This window comes from Podarcis vaucheri (assembly GCF_965113315.1).
Source record: "Podarcis vaucheri genome assembly, chromosome: 12".
Classification (NCBI taxonomy): domain Eukaryota; kingdom Metazoa; phylum Chordata; class Lepidosauria; order Squamata; family Lacertidae; genus Podarcis; species Podarcis vaucheri.
Genome location: NC_138750.1, coordinates 37,823,509 through 37,845,480, shown reverse-complemented (window position 1 = coordinate 37,845,480; position 21,972 = coordinate 37,823,509). Strand labels below are relative to the sequence as shown.

General features: G+C 41.1%; 1 protein-coding gene and 1 long non-coding RNA gene across 16 annotated transcripts in view; one reads left to right on the top strand and one right to left on the bottom strand.

The window, feature by feature from the left end:
* LOC309515908 overlaps nucleotides 1–21,972 on the bottom strand; it is a 304,876-nt gene that overhangs the window by 56,183 nt on the left and 226,721 nt on the right. The window lies entirely within an intron of this gene.
* CDK14 (cyclin dependent kinase 14) overlaps nucleotides 1–21,972 on the top strand; it is a 241,054-nt gene that overhangs the window by 180,180 nt on the left and 38,902 nt on the right. For all 6 annotated transcript variants that reach the window (XM_082194166.1, XM_082194169.1, XM_082194168.1 and 3 more), the window contains one exon: nucleotides 5,266–5,412. In XM_082194166.1, the coding sequence (XP_082050292.1) occupies nucleotides 5,266–5,381 (116 nt within the window). In that variant the 3' untranslated portion in view covers nucleotides 5,382–5,412. The remainder of the gene's footprint in view (nucleotides 1–5,265; nucleotides 5,413–21,972) is intronic.

Sequence of the window (21,972 nt, the reverse complement as noted above, 5' to 3'; positions counted from 1 at the left end):
ATCAACAAAGTGTACAGTACATTTTCTAAGACTCTGGGGGACAACTCGAAGAAGGTTCCTTTTCCACTCTTTGCTTCTTGCTGAAGAACCTATCCATGGTCTGCTGCTTCATCCGCCTTTTCAGCACCTCCCTGAAAGACGACATGACCCTCGTATCAAAAGTGTTTGCAAGGTCACGTGTCAGGTCCTTGTCAGGGTGGTGCCGCTGTGCAAAAGCCTGCACATCTTTCCACTTATGGCAAATGTCCCTCAGTTCTTTGGAGGACAGCCGTTCCTCAGTTGCTTCCTCCTCTTCCAGCGAGGCCTGCTCCTGCGCAACCTCTGCCTGCAGTTCGACCAGCTCCTGGGTGGTCAGGTTCTGGTCTTGCTCCTCCACCAGCTCACTGATGTCCTCCTCTGTGACCTCCAGGCCCATGGTCCTCCCCAAGGAAACAATGTCCTGCACCACTGTTGACTCTGGTGCATCAGAGTCACTTGGTGCCACACAGTCCGGCCACAGGCTGCGCCAAGCGCAATTCAAATTTCTCTGGCTGATCCCGTCCCAGGCTGTGGTGATCATCTTCAAGCAGGTGACGATGTTGAAGTGGTCCTTCCAGAATTCCCGCAGGGTGATGTTGGTGCAGTCACCTCGAAGCATCGCCTGAAAAGCTCCTTGGTGTAGAGTTTTTTGAAATTGGCGATGAGCTGCTGATCCATCGGCTGGAGCAGTGGCGTGGTGTTAGGCAGCAGGAACATGATGTTGATGAAGCTGAACTCCTCCAACAAGTCTTCCTCAAGGCCTTTAGGATGAGCAGGAGCATTGTCCATCAGAAGCAAAGCCTTCAGCGGCAGGTCGTTGTCCAGCAGGTACTGTTTGACAGCAGGGCCAAAAGCAAGATTGACCCAGTCCACAAACAGCACACGTGTGACCCAAGACTTACTGTTGGATCGCCACATGACACTCAGCTGCTCCTTGTCGACCTTGTGTTTCTTGAAGGCCCGTGGGTTCTCCGAGTGGTACACCAGCAGGGGCTTGATCTTCAGGTCACCGCTTGCGTTGGCACAGAAGAGCAGGGTCATGGGCTTGTGGCCAGGCAACTTGGCCTCCTCCTGAGTGATGAAAGTACTTTTGGGCATCCTCTTCCAAAACAGCCCGGTCTTGTCGCAGTTGAAGACCTGCTGTGGAATGTAGCCCTCCATCGTCACAACCTCCAGGAACTCCACTGCAAAGTCTTCAGCCACAGGAGCATCAGAACTGGCAGCCTCTCCATGTCTGACCACACTGTGGATTCCAGATCTCGTCTTGAACCAGTCAAACCAGCCTCTGCTTGCCTTGAAGACTTCTGGCTCACCTGAGGTTCCTGACTGTTGCCGGACGAGGTCTGCGTGCAAGGCCTTGGCCTTCTCACAAATGACGGTCTCAGTCACTGTGTCCCCTGCACGCTGCTTCTCTTCTAACCAGATGAGCAGCAACTTCTCCACCTCCTCCAGAACAGCTGGGCGGTTCTTCACGATCCTGGTGACTCCCTTGGCTGCATCAGTCGCAAGGATCTTCTCCCTCATCTTCAGGATGGTCCCGATGGTCGATGGATTCCTCCCGTACTCCCTGGTGAGGTCTGTCACACGCATTCCACCGTCGTGCTTCCGGATGATCTCCTTCTTCATTTCCAGCGTTACCTTCTCCTTCTTCCTCTCGCCGGCCTCTGCAGCAGCAGTCTTCTTGGGCCCCATGGCAGCACAGCTCCTACCTTCGCAACCCCCCCCCAAAAAAATCAGTGCTTCACATCCAAAAAATTCAAAAGCACCAAACCTCCCAGAAAACACACAAGCTTCCAGATTCTTGCAAACCCCTTCTCAACAATTCCCTGACCCCCCCAGCCACCCACCGCACAGAAATCCAAACCCAGAAATCTTTTTTTTTAACAACAGCAGAGTGCCCCAATGGTCACAAAAAATCATAAAAATGCAGGAAAAAAACACACAAGCTTCCAGATTCTTGCAAACCCCTTCTCAACACCAAGTCCTTGAATTCCAAACACCCCAACCCAAAATCCAAAAACCCCCAAAAAAGTTTTAAAAGTTTAACTTACCAAATTACTGCAAAGGAAGTTTTGGAAAAGCTTCAAAAATCACCAAAGTCTTCAAAAACCTCAAAAAAGGCTACCACACCGCGTGCTATGAGTTGCTCCTCGAAGTCAAGTCGCAACTGTATTAACGGTTTTAAGAAAAAGGAAACAAACTTGCAAGACGTTTTCGTCTTGCGAAGCAAGCCCACAGGGAAAATCGTCTTGCGAAGCAACTCAAAAAACCATAAACCCTTTCGTCTTGCGAGTTTTTCGTCTGGCGAGGCATTCGTCTGGCGAGGTACCACTGTACTCTTGACTCAATAAGCATGACAGTTTTCTATGTTCCCTTAACCCTGCAGCTAATCAGCTGTCATTTAATTACTTAAACACTCTCTTGTTCCTATGCCTATGTGTTCCTAGGCCTCAGCCTATCTCACAGGTTTTCTATGATGGCAGTGACACACACACACACACACACACACACTCCATTTATGTTGCCCCTGGATACCAAAAGAGATTTTCTGGAAAATAAAGTCAGAGAAGGATCTCAGAAGTCGATGGGCTTTAGGTACTCTCAATCCCTGGCATCTCCAGGTAGGGATAGGCCTGTGTCTGAAATTCTGGAGATATGCTAGATGAACTAATAGTATGTATAAGGCAGCTTCCAATTTTCCTGTGTTCCCAAAGTTTCCTCTTAGAGATGCAGCTAAGAACTACCGGTATAAAGGATCTCATTAAGATTTAGTTTTTCTAATTCACATAAACATACTATTCTTCCCCTCCCTCCTCAAAAAACAACAACACATCTACTCTAGTAGAAGCTCATATTTTCAGGAACTGAAAAATTTTCATCCAGTAATTAGACATTGCATTTTGCCTTATTTCAGACAAATGCTCCATTCTTCAACCCGCCCCAGTTTGAGGGACTAAGTACTCCCTCTTCTTGACTCATGGGGTCTTTTGCCTATTGCATGATTTAATCAGAATTTTCCAAAGTACCCAGGTGCAATTTAATGATGCTTGTTGAGAAGTCTGCTATCTTGTTGGAAGTCTAATTTGTTAGTTCATGAGTACTTAGACAACAAAAATACCAATGGTGTTTTGTTTTTAGTCAGTTTAAAAGACGATAACTTAATATCGCTCTACATTGGTGACATCTCAATCCTTTCTGACTGTACATTTTAGTCTAGCCAGGATTTTGATAGTCCATGAATCTGAATTCTGTAGTAATACTTTTCAGTTAATATGGACTTATTACCCACTTGCCACTTAGTTTATCAGTTGGTGGTTAAATCCGGTTCTATCTGTGAAGTAAATGCCTACACATTATCACTGTGCAGCAGGCTGCCAACAGAGACAGTCTTGTCCTAGTCATTAACAAGCACAATGTATGCAGAACACCAGAGGGGAATTAAAACCACAAAAAATACCTCAGGGTGGTATTTTTAATATGAGAATTTAATTTGTAATTTCACAGATTAAGAATTTTGGCAGCATTAATCCTTTTATCAGCTCACAGCAGGTTATTTGCAGAAGCATAACCATAAGGCGATATTCATTGGCAGAAACACGTCTTTGCATAACGTTAAACATCAGGAGCAGTGAAACCTTTTGAAGGAGGAGAATAAAGATGAAAAATCATTATATTTTAAGGCAAGGTTTTGCTAAATGCCTCCAGTAAAATTTTAGAGTTACAGAAACACTATTTCTGTGTCTAGCAGATAATCATTATGGAGCATAAATAAAGATGCAAGAAGGGACAATCCCTGTATCAAATACTATAATTGTTTTCATTTGGTATGCATGGATAGAAATTGCAATCATATTTTTAAAAAACAATGAAGTATATTTTGGCAAAAAAAGGGTTACACTGTGAATTGATGGGATTTTGGTGGCTAGAACCTAGGTGATTTTGGTAACTAGTTGTGATGCTTTCTCTATGAACCCGAAAATATTTCCCACTTAAATGTTGCATTAATTTTAATTGTGGGTGCAGTATATCCAGTATAATACTAGTAAGGAACCACGCACATTTTTCAATGTTAAAGGTAAAGATGATGACCTTTCATCGTGGAATTCATCTACACATACACTCGGTTCCTTCTAACCCAGAGACCTTGTGAAGAACTCCGCAAGTGGACAGTCCTTCTTTTTTATAGTTGGAGATATCCAATATCCTGTAATGAATTTGCAAACACATTTTAGAACTGATTATTTAATGTGAACTTGAGCTAAGGCCATAGTCACTGGAGCCAGTGTAAACATTATGGCATATACAACCACATTGCTAAAAAGAATCCCATCCTTGTGGTGACACTCCATAAATCAGCTGTAATGTTTACTGTGGCTACTCTTATTAATTTAATCCATGGCCTGAGGGCTGGATTTTAATGTCCAAGTACCATGTTCCAAAGGTGGAAGTGGGTGGAGCCAGAGGCTGAAGTGGGCAGAGCCAAAGAGAAAACCAAACAATAAATAAAACGGGTCAATGCAGGCCCATGCAAGCAGACAGAGAGCCCCACCCCTGTACTGAGTTGAGTGGAAATGCTGACTTTTGCTCCTAAGATCAGGTAGCATTTATCTTCTCTGCAATCTTAAGGCTGTGGCACCCCAGCACGAAGATTGTATATGTGCCTGTTGCCTTTTGCTATCAAAGGTGGTTCTACCACCTTATTAAGAACCCTGCCATTTGGGGCTTAGATTTTTTTATTTTTAGAAAGAGATTAAAAATGAAGAAACAAATAACACGGCTAGGTGCTACTCCAAGAGAATCTAAGTCAGGCAAGCACTGTTAGTAGGTCCTGAATGGCAGCAGCCAATAAAACAGAAATAGTATATTCTCTCTTATTATTGGCAATGTAATCAGGAGCTGGTTGCATAAGGTGTCCTGAATTCTCCTCTTCTGCCTTTTCCTTATGCCACACAGGTCTTTAAGTAGCTCCTGAAAAGCAGGGGGAGGGGCTGTCTCAACAGTTCTTTCAAGCCATTAGTAAGTGTCTTTAGGGGCTGATTGCAAGAACTCCCTGGCCTGGGATGAAAGAATAGCACGGGAACTTGTCTTGATTTCATAAGAATGTTGGATCACAATTTTCCATTTAAAAATAAGTTGCTGGCTTTTTCTTGCTTGCTTTTAAGTTTGTGGGGGGAGTGAATATTTTAGTGCCTTGAAACTTTAAAAACTTTAAAAGTTAAATGCCTGAATTCGATCTTTTCCCTGCAGTGTCTTCTATTTTTTCCGTACCTAATGTAAGATTACAAGCAGAGGGAGGAGAAAGCATGAAAGTCTTTGGAAAAAACAATATTTATGGCAAAGGTCTATCAAACATGAAGCACTGAGGAACATGTTGATTTCCCACAAATAATTCAGGTAAGAGTCAAAAAGTGGTGGTTGTTTTTAAGTAAAGTTTTCTCCCTCCTCCTCCACCTTGTACAGTATGAAACCCCCTTTTTAAATGGAATAATTTATTCATCTAACTGTGGATTTTGTATGGCAGATCTGTTTCGTGGAAAAAATAGGATACAACACCCTGTGGCATTTTGAGGTCCCACAGCTAGCTCTAAGCATGATTAGATTTATCCTCCCTCCCCATCCATGTCAGTGCACCTCACACATGGGAAAAGAGAGTTCCATGCTTTCCCGTTACAGTGATCCTTATGACAAAATAGATCAACAGCGATTGCGCAGTGTTTTTACATATTAAAACAGCGGTAGCAGGAGAGGCAGCACCCATAGGTACTTATGATGGTAGGCTGCTGATAGCATAATGAGATATAATGTTGTGTGGGGAAAGGATATAAAGGCAAAGTGAGGTTTATAGGAGCAGAGGACATAGTATGAAATGTTAAGGTTGGTTAAGGACTTGGTGTAACTGAATGGGCTAGGTCTCCAATAAAAATTAGTTTGAGGGGTCCTAAAGTAGGCCCATAAGAAAACTTGCAAACAGGAAGCTGACTAGAAGCTTTATGAAAATATGATCATTAAATACAGAAATCTTTGCTTGTTATGAGTTAAAATATGAGAGATAGCACTTGGGTTTGCTTGGCAAGACTTGAGTGAGAAGTGTTGGGATAATTGCTTGCAATTGTGGAGGTTGAACATTGCAATCTTTCACCTTGACAAAAGAAGTTGATGTTGGGACACCAGTTTGTTTTGGTGCTATTGCATTCTATCAAAGGTAGTTGTTCCTCATTACATAGAATCTAAACATCTGCTGTCAGGATACGCTTCAATTTCAGGGATATTGCATCCAGCACAAAAAGACCCAGAGTATGTATTCTCCAGCCAGCTGATCCATTGCAGTTTCAAAGTGCTATGTGGAATGTGCCTGAATGTCAATTATTGCAATAAGAAGCCTGGAATAAGGATTTGGGGTACTCAGTTCTCAGATACTCATTTTCCATCTTCAGTTGTTGAAGAATTAAGGATGCCCTAAAATGTACCCATGTTTCTCTAACCCAGTGTATCTAACAACTCTTTAGACTTCTTGTGTTATGTGAATTCAATCCTTTTTTTGGTTGGTGTTAGTTGAGTACTGTTGGTATTCCTTCTCAAAGGTACCCAAAATTGTCATGTTGCCACTTCCTTATGACAATTGTCATTGTTCATAAAGGGAATGAGTTGTTGGTTTGTTCTTGTTTTTGTTGTGCATTTGGGTTTTCATTTTGTATTACTGTGTTGTAAGCCACACCCCTGTAGATCACCCCTGTGATCATAGGATGAAGGGTGATATCCAAATTTAATAGTAATGTAATAATAATAATAATAATAATAATAATACCACCTCAACATTTTGGAACAAGCATTCCTGCTATCGTATCTTTGCTTACAAAAAAAGAGACTTTCGTAAAGTGTTTCATACTGATAGCATAGAATAACATAGTTAAGTACATCTAATTGAAAGAGTACTTAATTCTGCTATACTCAGTTGAAAAGAAACAATTAATTGCATCATAATTGCGACAATTTCTATTGGATATACTTATTTATGAAAGTATAAATAAATCTTGCCAGCTAGTTGCAGCTCCATGAACTGTATCTGAAACTGATACCAGCACTGGGTTGTTTTCAAAGTGGTGGTGATGTAAAAGCAGTCTACAAAATAATGACAATAGCTTTCTGGAAGAATATCAGCTAGTGTAAACTGTCCCAATTATGTCACATGTTTCTCTACAGTGAAAGGTTTAAGATTCTACAGTATAAGAAATCAGGCTGCCTAGCTTGTTTACAAGTTTGTTGCCTAGTTAATTTTTACTTTTCCTCCAAGTGGCATCCCTATAGGCATTTCTTCAACTGTACCTGTTTTAATATGAAAGATCAACCCTTGCAAGTACATTTTAAATGTGGATGTTTGAAAGGTTTGCAAATACAACACAAAATGGTCAGAATGTATATAGGGTTTTGATGACCAAAACACCTATTTTTCTGTGATAAAGCACATTTGGAACCTGGTGTCACTAAATTGCTTATATTTTCAAAATAAAAAATCCATACAGAAACTACTGCACCCAGATGGAATAAACTGCTGCTGATGGAGCTCCACACTTGAGTATGAAACCCAACAGATTTCCAAACATCAAGTCATGGTTTTTTAAAAGTTGCCTAATTTGAGGTGGAGGGAATTTGATCTTAGGAACAAAGGAAAACTGTTGCCAAATATATGTCTATGTGATTTTTCACATATGACAGCATGCATGTTTTGTACCTGTTTTTCCTACATCCCATAGCGGGGTAGTGTTGTGTTTGAACAGGAAGCACCCCTAATTTCTACAGATGACAAGATTATCTCCTGGTAGCAGCAGCATGAATCCCTAAATAACCTTTACTCTACTTTCTGGGTCATTAAAATGACATCCTCAATGAGTATACCTAATAAAGGACAGGTTAGTAACTATTGAAAGGAGCAACTGCATGCATCTTAAAAACAATGGATAAAGTAAACACAAAGGGAATCTTGTCACTTTGTAGACTAACTGATTTATTGTGATGTAAGCTTTTAAGTATTAGAGCCAAAAGCATGAAAGTTTATTTTTAGTTGGTAGATAAATATATATCCATAGACATAGAGAAAATAATAATAAAGAGTAGGACTAACAGAAAAGCAAGCAAATAAAATAAAATAAAGAGTAGGACTAAAAGATAATCCTGCAATCTTTGATCTCCTAGCTTCCATAGGTATGTTAGAAACCTAGGTTAAAACTGTCAGATACAAGCCAAAGATTGTACAGCACACTTTATATGAAGACCCTATATAAAGTAGTGTTTAATTTGCAAATAGAGAGGGGGGTGAGGGGGCTTAAGCCCATTGGAAAGCTAGACTCCTGAACTTGAAATCCTGGATGTATATAGGCAGGCAGCAATTACTCAGATGTGAGAAAAAGTCACTCTTTGAAACATGTTCAGAGGGACTCTGTTCAACCCAAGAGCTGGAGCTTTCTCCTAGCAGAATTCCACTCAAGTGATGTACTGTTGCAGGCATATATTTGCCACTCCACACTCTTTCCTAGTGCCATTTCCCACACTGTTCCAGAGGGTTGGTGGAGGTTGTACGGAGAGGGGAAATCAACAAAGTCACCTCACCCAACAGTGGGGACCCTCCACCGAATCAAAAGTCTGACCCTGGATCCAACCCACTAATTATTAAGTCACAGATTCCCATGTTTCTATTATTACTTTATGAATAATTATTTTTATATAGTATAACCTTATTATGATCTCATTATAGAAACTGCATTTCTGAGCAAAGCTGTGTCTTTCAGCTTCACTGTGGAGTTGTGTCTTTTACTTCTCCCACAGGCACTCAATGCAATTTTGAATGCAATTTCTAGATTGCATTCAAGCAATCTAGAAATTTACTTTCAGAATTCTGCCATTCTTCCTCACAAAGTGGCATAAGTGTGGGCAGAGAGATTTTGTGGTTCTGCAAATAAGCTCAGTTTTCTATTATTGCTTACATTTAGTGAGCAGTATGATTATCACTATGACAGCAAAAGCACTAAAGAAGTAGCATGGTGATATCCAAACACTGGGAATGTCCTGTTAAAAGAATTTTCTTAACTGACCACTTTGCATATGTGATTAGATGTGTTTTCACAAGCTGAATTCATAAGCTGAATCTCTCCCCCCCCCCGCCCCCATTCCCTCAGTAGCATTTACTAGCATGCCTGTTCACCTCTGGCTTTTGCAAACTGTGTAAGGCACTCTTCCCAGCAGTCTTGTGTAGCTACATTATTTTTGCAGGATTTCCTTTAGTCAAGCTGTGGGGGTGCCATAGTCCAGCAGTGTCTGTGTCAGAGAGTATTGAGAAGTCATTCTAATTCCTCACCTCCTTGTTTCTTTCTAACCTCTGTGCCTCATCACCGCTGAATCTCCAGGAACAGCTTAAACATTGTGTAATTTGTTCCCAATTTGACCAACACTGGGTCATAGCACTTCAATCATTATAGTGAAGTCAGCCTGCATGAACACGTTTTATTAGACTGACCCTTGGTACCAGTGACCTGCACTTCTATACTGTATTTTTAATATAATTAAACATTGTAGTCAGGCTATAGCATTTTCTCTTCTTCAGGTTCCCAAGGTTAGTGTAAAAGTAAGCATTTAGACATAGGGGGAAATAGCAATTATATACTGCAAAATGTAGTGTGTGTGTGTGTGTGTGTGTGTGTGTGTGTGTGTGTAAATTAGAGTGAGGCAAACACCACTGTATGTGTGTGCGTACACACACTGTAATTAAGAAGATGGGGTGTCTTAGTATTGAACATGTACTGTACCAATCCTAATTTCTCATGCATCTTCTTTCCAAATAATGTCTACTCATGAATATTTAATTATTTCACTAATACTGCATCTGCATTAATTGGAGCTAGTGAAAAGGCTTATGTGATATAGTTGTGGTGGGCAGCTGAAAGCAATCTGAGTCTTAGAATCCAATGACAGCAATGTTAAATGTAGCTGAAATTGTTGCATTCATTTTGTAAAATGTTAAATTAGGGAGGCGGACATAAAGCGGACTGTGAGATCCTAGATTATTTTGGCTGCTATTAGCATTTTTAGAGCCCTAATTTCAAACTGTCAGCAACATAATGCTTTCAGGGATGTTTTACTACTGTCTTTTTTGTTAGCATCAAAGGCATTAAATTGGTAGAAAATATCCTAATTACTATGCATATCAAATACAGCAATACCCTCATCTTGAATTGCAAGATTTATATTAGTTGCTGTGGTTAAATGTAATGGAAGCAAGAGGTGAAATTTCACTTTGTGTCAACCCACACAGATGTGATACCATTATTGGGACCAATATCCTTATGTCACATGAAATTTATGCACAGTTTGCAGAGCATTGCAAGGGTTTCTGCTGTCATAATCCTATGCCTTGGAATAAATTGGTGCAATTGATTGGGGAGTGCTTTTTTAACACCTTCACTCCCATAGCCTTTACCCACATGGTATTTTAGTCCCAACTGACTATTGCATATAGTTCAATGTTCAAGCATAGCCCCAGGTTCAACCTCTAGTATCATCAGTTATAGAATTGTTCTGGTACTGGAGTTAGCAAAGACTTCAGCCTGATACCTTAGAGAATTATTGTCAGAGAAAATAGTACTGTTGAAATACGGAATGCACGTGTTTGCACATGAGAAATTCATTCTCAAGTCTTTATGCTATGAAGATTAGTAAAAGGACCCCTGGATGGTTAAGTCCAGTCAAAGGCGACTATGAGGTTGTGTCGCTCTTCTCGCTTCAGGCTGAGGGAGCAGGCATTTGTCTGCAGACAGCTTTCTAGGTCATGTGGCCAGCATGACTAAACTGCTTCTGACACAACAGGACACCATGACGAGTGCTAGAGTGCGCAGAAACGCTGTTTTACCTTCCCTCCTCGGCGGTACCAGTTTATCTACTTGTGCTGGTATGCTTTCAAACAGCTAGGTTGGCAGAAGCAGGGACAGAGCAATGGGAGTTCACCCTTTTGCAGGCATTCATACTGCCAACCTGATTGGCAAGCCCCAAGAGGCTCAGTGGTTTTAGACCACAGTGCCACCCACTTCCATGAAGGTTAGTGGGTGGCTTGGGCAAGTCACTCTCTGGTCCAAACTGCATATGACTTTAACTGTACTATTGCCCTTGAGTGGGAGGATTCTTTTCCACAGATTGCCAGCACAGACATACAAATCCAGATCAGAACTCTAGCATGGGGTTAAGGGGCTTTATCTCTTTGCCCTCCATTGTGGTTCTCATCCAGATGCATCTCCTGGCTCCTGCAATTTGCATTGCAAAATAAGAGGTCACATTCATTTCTGTGGAAACATTTTTTCCAAAGCAACTTGCAAGTATGGGCCCTCTGATCCAGGTCAGGAACGCAGTAGGGGGCAAAATGTTAAAGCACCCCTGTTCCCAACACTGGGGACTTCATCATCACCATCACCATCATTAGAATTTATTTATGTCTGAAATTACGCAGCAGCCTGTCTTGCAAGGGCCTTTACTCCAAGTGCTTGAAAAGTAGGAACAAGTAAACAGTTCTTTTGTCACTCCTATTGTAAATTCATGAGTCACAATCTTAAAGAAGATCCAAGAGAGCTAGGAGCAGGCCAAAAACATGTCTCTTGGTAGAGAAAAGCTAGATGTCAAAGAGGCTTTCCCTTCAAAACTTGACAAGCTTTTTGACATCCTCAATTGCAAGTGTATATTTTTTCCCTCTGCCCTGAATTTGGCTGTCCGGCAGATGCTGGTTGCAGAAAGGAAGTTCACATTAACTGTACATGCCCTAAGGAAATGAAGATCCCTATGAAGCAACTTGCTTTTATTAAAGGACAGAGGAGAGAAGAGTGGTTCTGTTGGACCACATCAGATTGGCTTGCTCAATCTGCCAGTGCATAACAGACAAGTCAAAAAGTGGAAGCGGCAAAAAGACTAAAGAAGGCTTGCGGAATATAAGCAGAGAAGTAAGCAGGAGGCTTCAATACCATCAAATGAAATTGTTTTCACTGCTGATGAAAATGAAGAACAAATAGCTAATGGCCTTGATGGAAATGATGAATTTACATTAGGAAAACAAACTATGCATTCCACTTCTAATGAAAAGACAGAATACAACACATTAGAAATACATAATGTTGCTATGCCGAGCATCAGATGTGGTGTTGGCCTATGTGCTGGCTTGATCACTGAAGAAGAGACTTGTAGTTGATTACAATGCTCTGAAGCCAGCTCTGTACAGGGAAGTTTTTAATATTTAATGCTGTACTGTTTTTAACACTTGATTGGGAGCCACCCAGAGTGGCTGGAGAAACTCAGCCAGATGGGTGGGAGATATATATATATATATATATATATATATATATATATATATATATATAAATAATAAAGTCAAGAGGGCTCAAGAAAAAGTTATGAAATCCCTGGATTGGGTATTTGATTATCTTTGTCAGAAGAGTGAAATTGACTGCATCTTCTTTTGCAGTTACGAAGATATAACTAAAGTTATGCTGAAAGCAGACGATTCAGATCAGTAGATCCCCAGCATCATCACAGAACAGCATTTTGTGTGCAGTGAGCCAGGTAGAATAAATCTCTACCGCTTCCATCTGGAGAGGCTCAAAGAGAGAAAAACTAGCTGAAGTTACTGCTAATAATCTTGTAGATTCCATAAAGAAGAAGGGCATTCATAAGAGGCTGCAGGCCATTAGAGGAGATTCTACAAATGTTAACACTGGCTGGGAGGATAATACTATGCATTGGGTAGAGGTCACGCTTCATTATAAGCTGATCTTGTTAGTTGTGCCCTCCACACGAATGAGTTACCCCTGTAACACTTGATCACAGTACTCAGTAGGAGTGGACAGCAACTGGACAGGTAACATTGGCAAGATTCTAGACACTGCTACAGAACTTGACATTGATCCTTCATTCACCAAACACTCAATTGGAGAACCTCTTACTCCACTGAGTGACAGTGTCATAAAGGATTTGCCTGCTGATCAGGCATACAGGTATCAAGTCACACAGGCCATAAGGACAAGAAAATTTCTCATGGATCGGGCCTGTCTTGAAATTGGTCCGGTGAGCCATTCAAGGTGTGTAGCAACTGTTTGTCACAGATGGGTTTCAAGACATGATGTTAAAGGCAAAACCCTCAACAACTTAAGAGCAATAGTGGAATACATCATTTGTGTGTACTATCTCTGCTTGTTCAACATCAGAGTAAAGCACTTGGGGGTGAAAGGCCAATAGAACTTTTCAGCTGCAAAAGAAGGCTGTATGGGATGCTGTTTTGCCACCCAGCACTCACCATGGTATGCATTTAGCAAAATGATAATCCAGACACTCGTGTGCTCAGATGACAGTGAGGAGAGGAAAGCTGGTTCCAAAAGATTGTTGACTTGAAGAGCAGAGATGATGACACACTGGGAGATCTTTCTGTACATCCAACCTTCCATCAACCTCAGTGCTTTGTCCCTGTTGGAGCTGATAGTCTGGTCTGATGGAGTATATGAACCTCCTTTGACATGTAAACTTACTACAGCAGAAGTAAAGAAGTTCATTGATGAGCTCATGCAAGTTCCACAGTGGCCCTGTTATTCTCATTCTATAAAGGTGTATGTGAAACAAGTCACAAAGGCAGCAAGAAGGGTGCATACACACAAAAAATGTGAGGGCTACATCAGAGGCCAAGAAGCAAGTAGGTGGCTGATGTCTGAGAATGAATCAAAGCAAGATTTGATGAAACTTGTTTAAATTTATTATTAGCTGATGTCATTACTTTCTGATGTTGTTTTATGATTACAAGGTAATGTTGTGACAAACTAAGATTTTTATAGCATTACCTGACATTTTCAGAAGGTGAAATAAAAATCGGAGAGCAGTTTATGTGCTTTTTAATTAAATGTCGATTTACGAAACTAAATGTTGTCCAATCACAAGACCCCTCATTGAAGAAATTTGCAAAAATTAAGTTTCACCCCCTAAAATGACACACCCTACTGCTCCAGGCAACAGGCGGTGAGGGGTCGTTGACAATAGATGGGGAGGACCTTTTGTGACAGAAATTCAAATGAGATTTTCCTTATGTTTGCTTTATGAAATGTGCAGTTAAGGTTTGCTAATCTAACCATGTGGAGCTGACTAAAAGCAAAATATCCTCAATTTTGTGGATGATTGTTTTAATGAATAATACTTAGATTTAAATATATATCTTAATACAGGCTACTAGATTCTGGTAGTATTAAGATTCTTATCAGGCACAATTTGTGGAGTTTTTTTGTTTCATGTATGCTCCTGAATTTGTGTTGCAGAAGATAGAACTTTCCTTGCTCTGTGCTCACTGTATGATTAGGATAAGCAGCAGATTTCCACTGAACAATCTTTTTGGTCTGCCAGTGGTCTGCCTGGACATAAAAGGCTGTTTGAGTTGAAGTGGGCTGATGGTTTGGAATGACATTTGAATACATGGAGGACAATGTCTTAATGACAATGACTAAAAGGAGAAGCAAAAGAAATTCTAAACCATCCCGTTTATCCCATAGACCGTTACCTCTTTTTTAGGATTATTGTGTCACGTGACCCATTGGTTAGGCTTTGTCTAGGGCAGGGGGAAGAGGTGGGACCACTGAAGGGGAGAAACTGAGCTTTCCAGACAAAGCGTTAGTTGTGACACATGGCCTGTAACCTACAGAGACAGCAAAACCAACGAAAGGCATTGTCTCAAAGGCATAATCTACAGCATTTGAAAATTCAGAAATTGTTTTTACTTTTTGTGGAATTCTGAAATAAAATACATTGTTAATTATAAGTCCTCTAAAACTATATGCAGGGATTGTTTCTATGAACAAGAGCTTCTAAAAGAATTACAGCTAAAATATTGATACTGAGTGTAAAGAGACTGAAGCAGTCCAAGAAACAAAGAAAGCTAAATACCCTAAAGACTGACTCAGTTCAGCTGTCCAATACACCCACTGAGGTTAATGGGGAATTAAACATTCCTAGTTTCAGAGGGAATCCTGCCTATTAGTGCAGAGATTTTTAAGCATGATTTTGATCAAATTGTATGACTTTGTTGTACCAGTCTATAACAGGCTTCTTCTATCTTCGTATAGAAATAGAATAGTGTTAATGGTCTAATGAAGGGTAGTAGAGAGGGAGAGATTTGAAATTCAGAATCATTAATTAAAACATATTTGCAACAAAATGTGTTTATGCATTCTTCATCTTCAGTATCTTGTGATCCTGAAGCAGGCATTTGCAAAGTTTGAACAAAATTTGAGATATGTACAGAGCTTTTAAATAAACATAGGCATATCACTGGATAACCATTGTTGTTAAAAAAACAGTTTTGCCTATATTAAAGCGTTCTAAACCAAAAATACGTAACATACAAATAATGCACAAATTCTGTGCAAAAACATATTTCTGGTTGAATACAGTGTTACAGGGTAAAAATGATGTTCTTAGGATATACTTACAGCCCTACTGCCACCAAATCCACATAATCAATTTTAGCTGCAAACATTCATTTTAACAAGCTTACAGCTCTTAATTAATTTTGAAAGAATTCTATTTGATAAAGTAGCCTTGTGAGAATTACATATTGATGGTGGCAGAGGAAAGAAATTATTTTCATAGCTATATGGTGAAATTTACTTGTCTAGGTTTTAAAAAACAAAGCTCAGAGGTGCTGCTCTTGACATGATCTCAAGATGGAGAGAAATCAGTAATTACAGGGCCAGGCATTCAGTTCTATCCTAATTTTCCCACCAGTTTTTCAGTGTTTCTGCTGCCTCTGAGACTTAAAATATTCTCATTAGGTAGCTGCAGAGGCAGCTTGCTTGCCTACTCCCTCATTCTCTCGCTAGCTTTTCCTTTCTTTCTGTTTCTTTCTTTTTTTCCCTCCTGCCTTGGGAGTGACTGTGAAGATCATTTGCTGGAATGATTGGCAGGTTAGAGGATTCAATGAGATGAGTTCCTCTTAGCGCAGGTCAAAAAGGCTAGTTAGCAGGAGCTGCTGAAAAATGCCAGCAGCATTCGAAATGGGAAATGTCATGACTTCGAGGCAGGGGGTGCCACCTGGAACAGAGAGCCCCCAGCTCATTAGCAAGTTACAGGATGCACGCTTAACTGGAGGGAGCAGAGGAGGAAAGATAATGCCCAATAGGGAGAATTATTGTGAAGTGGAATTGATTTCATGTATAATTTGTTTATCACTAGAGGGGACAAATGCTGCCCATCTGACATGTGCGGAGGAGTGTGGACTGTGAATGAAGCAACTTAGCATAATCTCTAGGTTGAGCTCTGGATTTAAAGAATGCAAACTTCTTTCTTCCTAACTGTGCAAATGATCAGGTCATGTTGTATTAATTAAACCTGACATACTCTCAAATGGTTTATCTCTGCAATTGTAGCAATTCAGCAGAAGCTTGTATATATGAGTTGCATTCATTATAAAGCGGGGCGGGATTTCTGGATGTGATTTTCTCTCTACACACACCCCATTTAGCTTCTGCTGGAAGGCAAAAAAAACCCCGTCTCCAACACAGACTGAATTATAAAGCAGCTCATGTTTATTTTCAGTGGGTAGGCAGACTGCATGAGATCAGAACACCATTCCTAGTTTGCAATGCAATGTTATTTGAATGACTTCAAACTACCCCCCCCCCAAATTTAGGGTTTGGAACAGACAATTCAATTTAACTCCCCCCCCCCATCTTGTAATACAAGCAGCTCATAAGTTATTCTTATTCATACACAAGCACAGTGGTCTCTAAGATTTTCTGAGAATATTTTATCTTGCAAAGAACCTTCTGGGGGCCACATAGCAATGTTGAACATGGCCATAGGCAGACCAATAGATGTGATTCTTACCATTGTACAGTAGACACCATTCAACCATGCAAAATTATAGGTTTATACGGACACATCTCTCCATTCAGGCAAGCAAAAGATGACACCACACTTCAAGGACACATTCTAGTCAGGCAAAACACTCGAGGAGGGGATGGAGCAGGTCTGGGGAGGAGGTGGTGTGTGCCTCAGGTGTGTTCCTGGGGCCAAATAGAGAGCACTTGGACTAGACCTCAGGTTCCCTATTAAGTTAAGCCTACTTTAGTTGAACTCTAAAATAAATTCTACTTATTCCCTGATAGGTACATAAGATAATTGGTGTGGAAAAAAATATTTGTGCATAATATTGAATAGCAGGAAGATAATATATAGTACATGCAATGTAGATTTCAGGCCCTCTTATTCCAGGCAACACAGTATTGTCACTGACTAAAATAGGATTAGGATTGGGTGAATTTTATAAACTATAACTAAAGTTTATATACAACATAGGAGGCAAGCAAACTTGCAAGTTGGCTTATCACTTGAGCTGACTAAAAGTGAAGTATTGTGATGATACTGCCACAGAGAAGGAGTCATGGTTTGGCCTCCATCCCTGGTCACCCTTTCCTGCACTCTGTTCCTCACCCCCAGCACAGTGAAAGAGCTGATAGAACAGATTGGAGTGGGGACTACCGTATTTTTCGCTCTATAACACGCACCCGACCATAACACGCACATAGTTTTTAGAGGAGGAAAATCTGTAGGCATGCCACCCTTAGGCATTTCCTCCATAACACGCACAGACATTTCCCCTTACTTTCTAGGAGGAAAAAAGTGAGTGTTATGGTGCAAAAAATGCGGTAATTCATGTAGTCTACCCCCTCAATTCTAACAAAACAGATGGTCTGTGAGAGATGAGTAATACCTCCATGTTATTAAGTTTATACGACTTAGATCAGTACTTAGTCCAGTATTTCTACTCAGACTGGCAGCAGCTTTCTGGAGTCTGAGGGAGAGGAAAGTCTTTCTCAGGCTTGCTGTCCAAATTGCTTTTAACTGGAGGTTGAATTGGACCTGGGACTTCCTGCATGAAAGCATGTGCTGTACCAGTGAGCTGTATCACCTTGCAGAATTTCTGATCTAGGACTTTCTTAATAGCAACCTTGTACATATTAAGTGCAGTCCTGGATGCCATAGGTAAATACAAATTGAACACAGACAAGTAGTTTCATTTGGTGAGCTGAATTGCAGAGGAGGATGAGAATATTCCATGTCTACTCAGTAGCCAGCACAGAGAACAAGTGGCAGTCCCCAGCAGACTAGCAAAAAAATTGCAGGCTATTAACTTATGTGGACTTATTTACAAGACTGCTTTATAGGGCATTAACAACTGTGAGTGAGAACTTGGCAGCAAATTAATTTATGATGGTTCAGGACTTCATTAGTGTTTGGAGACACTGATCAATAGACACAGCTTTCTCTTGAGCATACTGTGGTGTTTGACAATAAGTGATGCCAAATGTAGGAAGATGCAAAAGAAAATGACACCACACACTACAGAGAACAGCAGAGTTCATTTTACTTCTTAAGGTAATTTGATTTCTACAGACATATTTCCCTTATGGTGCCACGCTGCTATAGTCAGCATGTAGCTGCAAGTAAAGATGACATGGTGTAGATATAATATGTTGCTGACATCCGTCTGCCTCGGGAAACAATGAAGGAGTGCACCTTTGGGGGTGAAGTTAAACTGTCAGAAGGTTGTAGCACCTGCTGTGGCTGTAGAGACCAATATGGGAGAGACATGCTTTGTTGCAGCTGGGGCAGATGAAGGCATCCAGTTGTGCTGCTGCCGATGCACCTTGGTGTTTCTTCTCTCTGCATTTCTCCCACTGGTCATTCATCAGCTGGTCACTGCTACGGATGCATGACCTGACTGTGTCTGCAGGTACTGCAGTCGTCTGCAAAGTGTTCCCACATGGCAGAGTTGATTTTGCCAACCTTCATGTCACCTTTGCAGACACCTTTGTAATGCAGCATCGGTCTGGCAATGAGCCTGGTGCTCCCCACATCCTTGGGGATCCTGCCATCTTCCAATCTGTGGACATGACCAAGCCAGCGTAGATGTTGCTGAGACAGGAGTGCAAACATGCTGGGAATGTGGGCGTGTCTTTGTTTGAGACTCTGTCCTCCCATGTGATACCCAAAATCTTCATGACACAGCACATGGCGAAGGCGTTGAGACGTGTTAGGGGAGGGGAACTATCTCTGGTGAGGGACACATTGTGTTCCTTCTGTGTAGGATTTGGGCAAGACCCCACAGGCAACCTCTGCCAACCTTGGCAGTAACTTTCAAACTGATACTTCTTTAGGACTTGGTGACTGATGCACTTTTCTCTGTACAATCACTGCCCTCAGGCTTGATTCCTCAAAGCTTGGTGGCCACACCTTCCTTTGTGAAAGCTGTACTTTTATTCTTCCTCAGTTTAGAAATAGATTAGTTTGCTATATAGGATTTGGGCATAATGTTTCTATTTTTTGTTCCAGGTCTTTGTCCAGCATCTTGTTGAGCTTTCTTATGTGATCCTGTACCCTCCTAAATAGCACATACACTATATATAAAATTTCATTGTGAGTAGACATGGGTTTTGTTCCAGGATGTAAATTAGAACTGTGAGTGTTTAGCCTATGAATATATTTAATGATGGTTGAAAATTAAATTGTACAATTAGAATATATCAAAGCAAAACATTCTAGCTAGTTAGAAATACCAAGGCTTAAGTGAGTGGATATAGAGTTTAGAGGACCATCAATCTTCTTCAAAAGCTTACAAGGCAGGTAGAGACTAGTGCAACCCAAGGTGCCAAGGTGGCAGTGTAGGAAGTAATTACTTTATTTTATTAAAATGGTCTAGCCCCTCCAAAAGTGCTAATCTCGACATCTTCAATTTTATCATTTTTAGGGTCGTTCCCCCCTTTTTTACTTCAGTATAGAATCTGTGATTCATCCTTCTGACCTTTAAGAAAGGGAAGGCGGGGAGGAAATCTAAACAGTGCTGATACTTACTGTTAATAATAAGCAACCTTGATTGTGCTGGGAAATGGCTTTAATTATTTCTAAGCCAATTTGCATTCAACCACTTCTGCGCAGTTTGTTTCTGCAGTTTACTGGTCTGCATCAGGAGAAGGAAAGAGGCTCACCCTGAAGACTCATGGGGTGAGGACAGCAAGCGGTAATCCAAAAACTCATAGGGAGGAACAAACAGCAACTCACTGCTGAAGACACTTTGGAAAAAGTACCATTGGTGATGGGTTGCTTCTTTGGAATCAGGAGACATTTTCAGGGCTACAATATCATTCTGTCTACCAAGGAAATAAAATCATTCTACTAGATTGCAGAAACAAGGTGCACAGGAGAGGGCTAAGTAAAGTTTGCTGCAGGAATAAGCTGTGCCATTCTCCAATTTTGATATGACAACTAGATTTCATAGGGTAGCTGTGTGCAACTTGCAGCCCTCCAGATGTTATTGGATTCCAACTCCCATCAGCCCCAGCCTGTATGATCAATGGCCAGGAGTGATAGGAGTTATAGTCCAACAATACCTGGAAGCTGCAGATTATTCATCCCTGTGATAATGGAACAAAAATACAGTGGTACCTCGGTTTAAGAACTGCCCTGTTTATGAACAATTTGGTTTACGAACTCCACAAAACCGAAAGTAGTGCCCTGGTCTAAGAACAGAATCCAAATGGTAGAAGGGCACTGGCGGCGGGAGGCCTCATTAGGGAAAACGCGCCTCAGTTTAACGATGGTTTCAGTTTAAGAACAGACTTCCGGAACGGATTAAGTTCGTAAACTGAAGTACCATTGTAGATGTGAAGTTTTAGTTATAATTTATAGATTTTAAACAAGCCAGAATATTCTGAATTTCAACTACAGGCTGTGTGTGCATAGAAATCCGGAAAAATATGAAAATATGTATGCCTTAAAAAATACTATATTTAGCACCGAAACTGTTTATAGGGCTACTTGGTATATAGTCAGCTTAACAGTTTGTGCACTAGACCTTTGGCTGCAGTCCTATAAATACAGTGGTGCCTCGCAAGACGAAATTAATTCGTTCCGCGAGTCTTTTCGTCTTGCGATGTTTTTCATCTTGCGAAGCACGGTCCATCGCAACTGCGCCTCTTCAAGCGGCTTTAAGAAAAAAGCGAACAAACTCGCAAGACGTTTTCGTCTTGCAAAGCAAGCCCATAGGGAAATTCGTCTAGCGAAGCAACGCAAAAACCAAAAAACCCTTTCATCTAGCGAGGCATTCGTCTTGCGAGGCATTCGTCTTGCGGGGCACTACTGTAAAAACAACTATAAATACCATATTTTTTGCACCATAACACTCACTTTTTTCCTCCTAGAAAGTAAGGGGAAATGTCTGTGCGTGTTATGGAGGGAATGCCTACGGGTGGCATGCCTATGGATTTTCCTCCTCTAAAAACTATGTGCGTGTTATGGTCGGGTGCGTGTTATAGAGCGAAAAATATGGTAGTTAGTTGTGCACTAGTAGTTTTATTATTTGTTTGTTTGTTTCCTGCCCTTCAACATCTCCCAGGCCTCCACCCCCTGAGCCTCTGAGGGCAGAGGAATTGCCAAGAGGGTCCCTCTGCCGATTTCAGCACTCAGTAGGGTCTGTAGAGAAGGAGGCGGTCTTTCAGATATTTTGGACCTGAGTCATTTAGGGCTTTAAACACTAACGTAAGCAACTTGAATTGGGCCCAGAAATGAACTGGCAACCAGTGCAGCTGTTTTGAAACATGGGTTATGTGAGATCTAAGCTGGAACCTCAGCCAGTAATCTAGCTGCTGCATTCAGGACCAACTGAAGTTTCTGGGTCATCTTCAATGACAGCCCTCCATATAGCACATTGAATTATTGCGGTCTGAAAGTTATTAGAGCATGGAGTAAAAAGGGGTCATAGGTAGCAAACCAGCTGGAGCTGAAGGAAGGCATTCCTAGTCACCGGTCAACTGATGAGCCTCCAGTAACAGTGTTGAATGTGGGAGCACTCCCAAACAGCAAAGCTGCTCCTGTCAGGAAAGTACAACCTCATTCAGG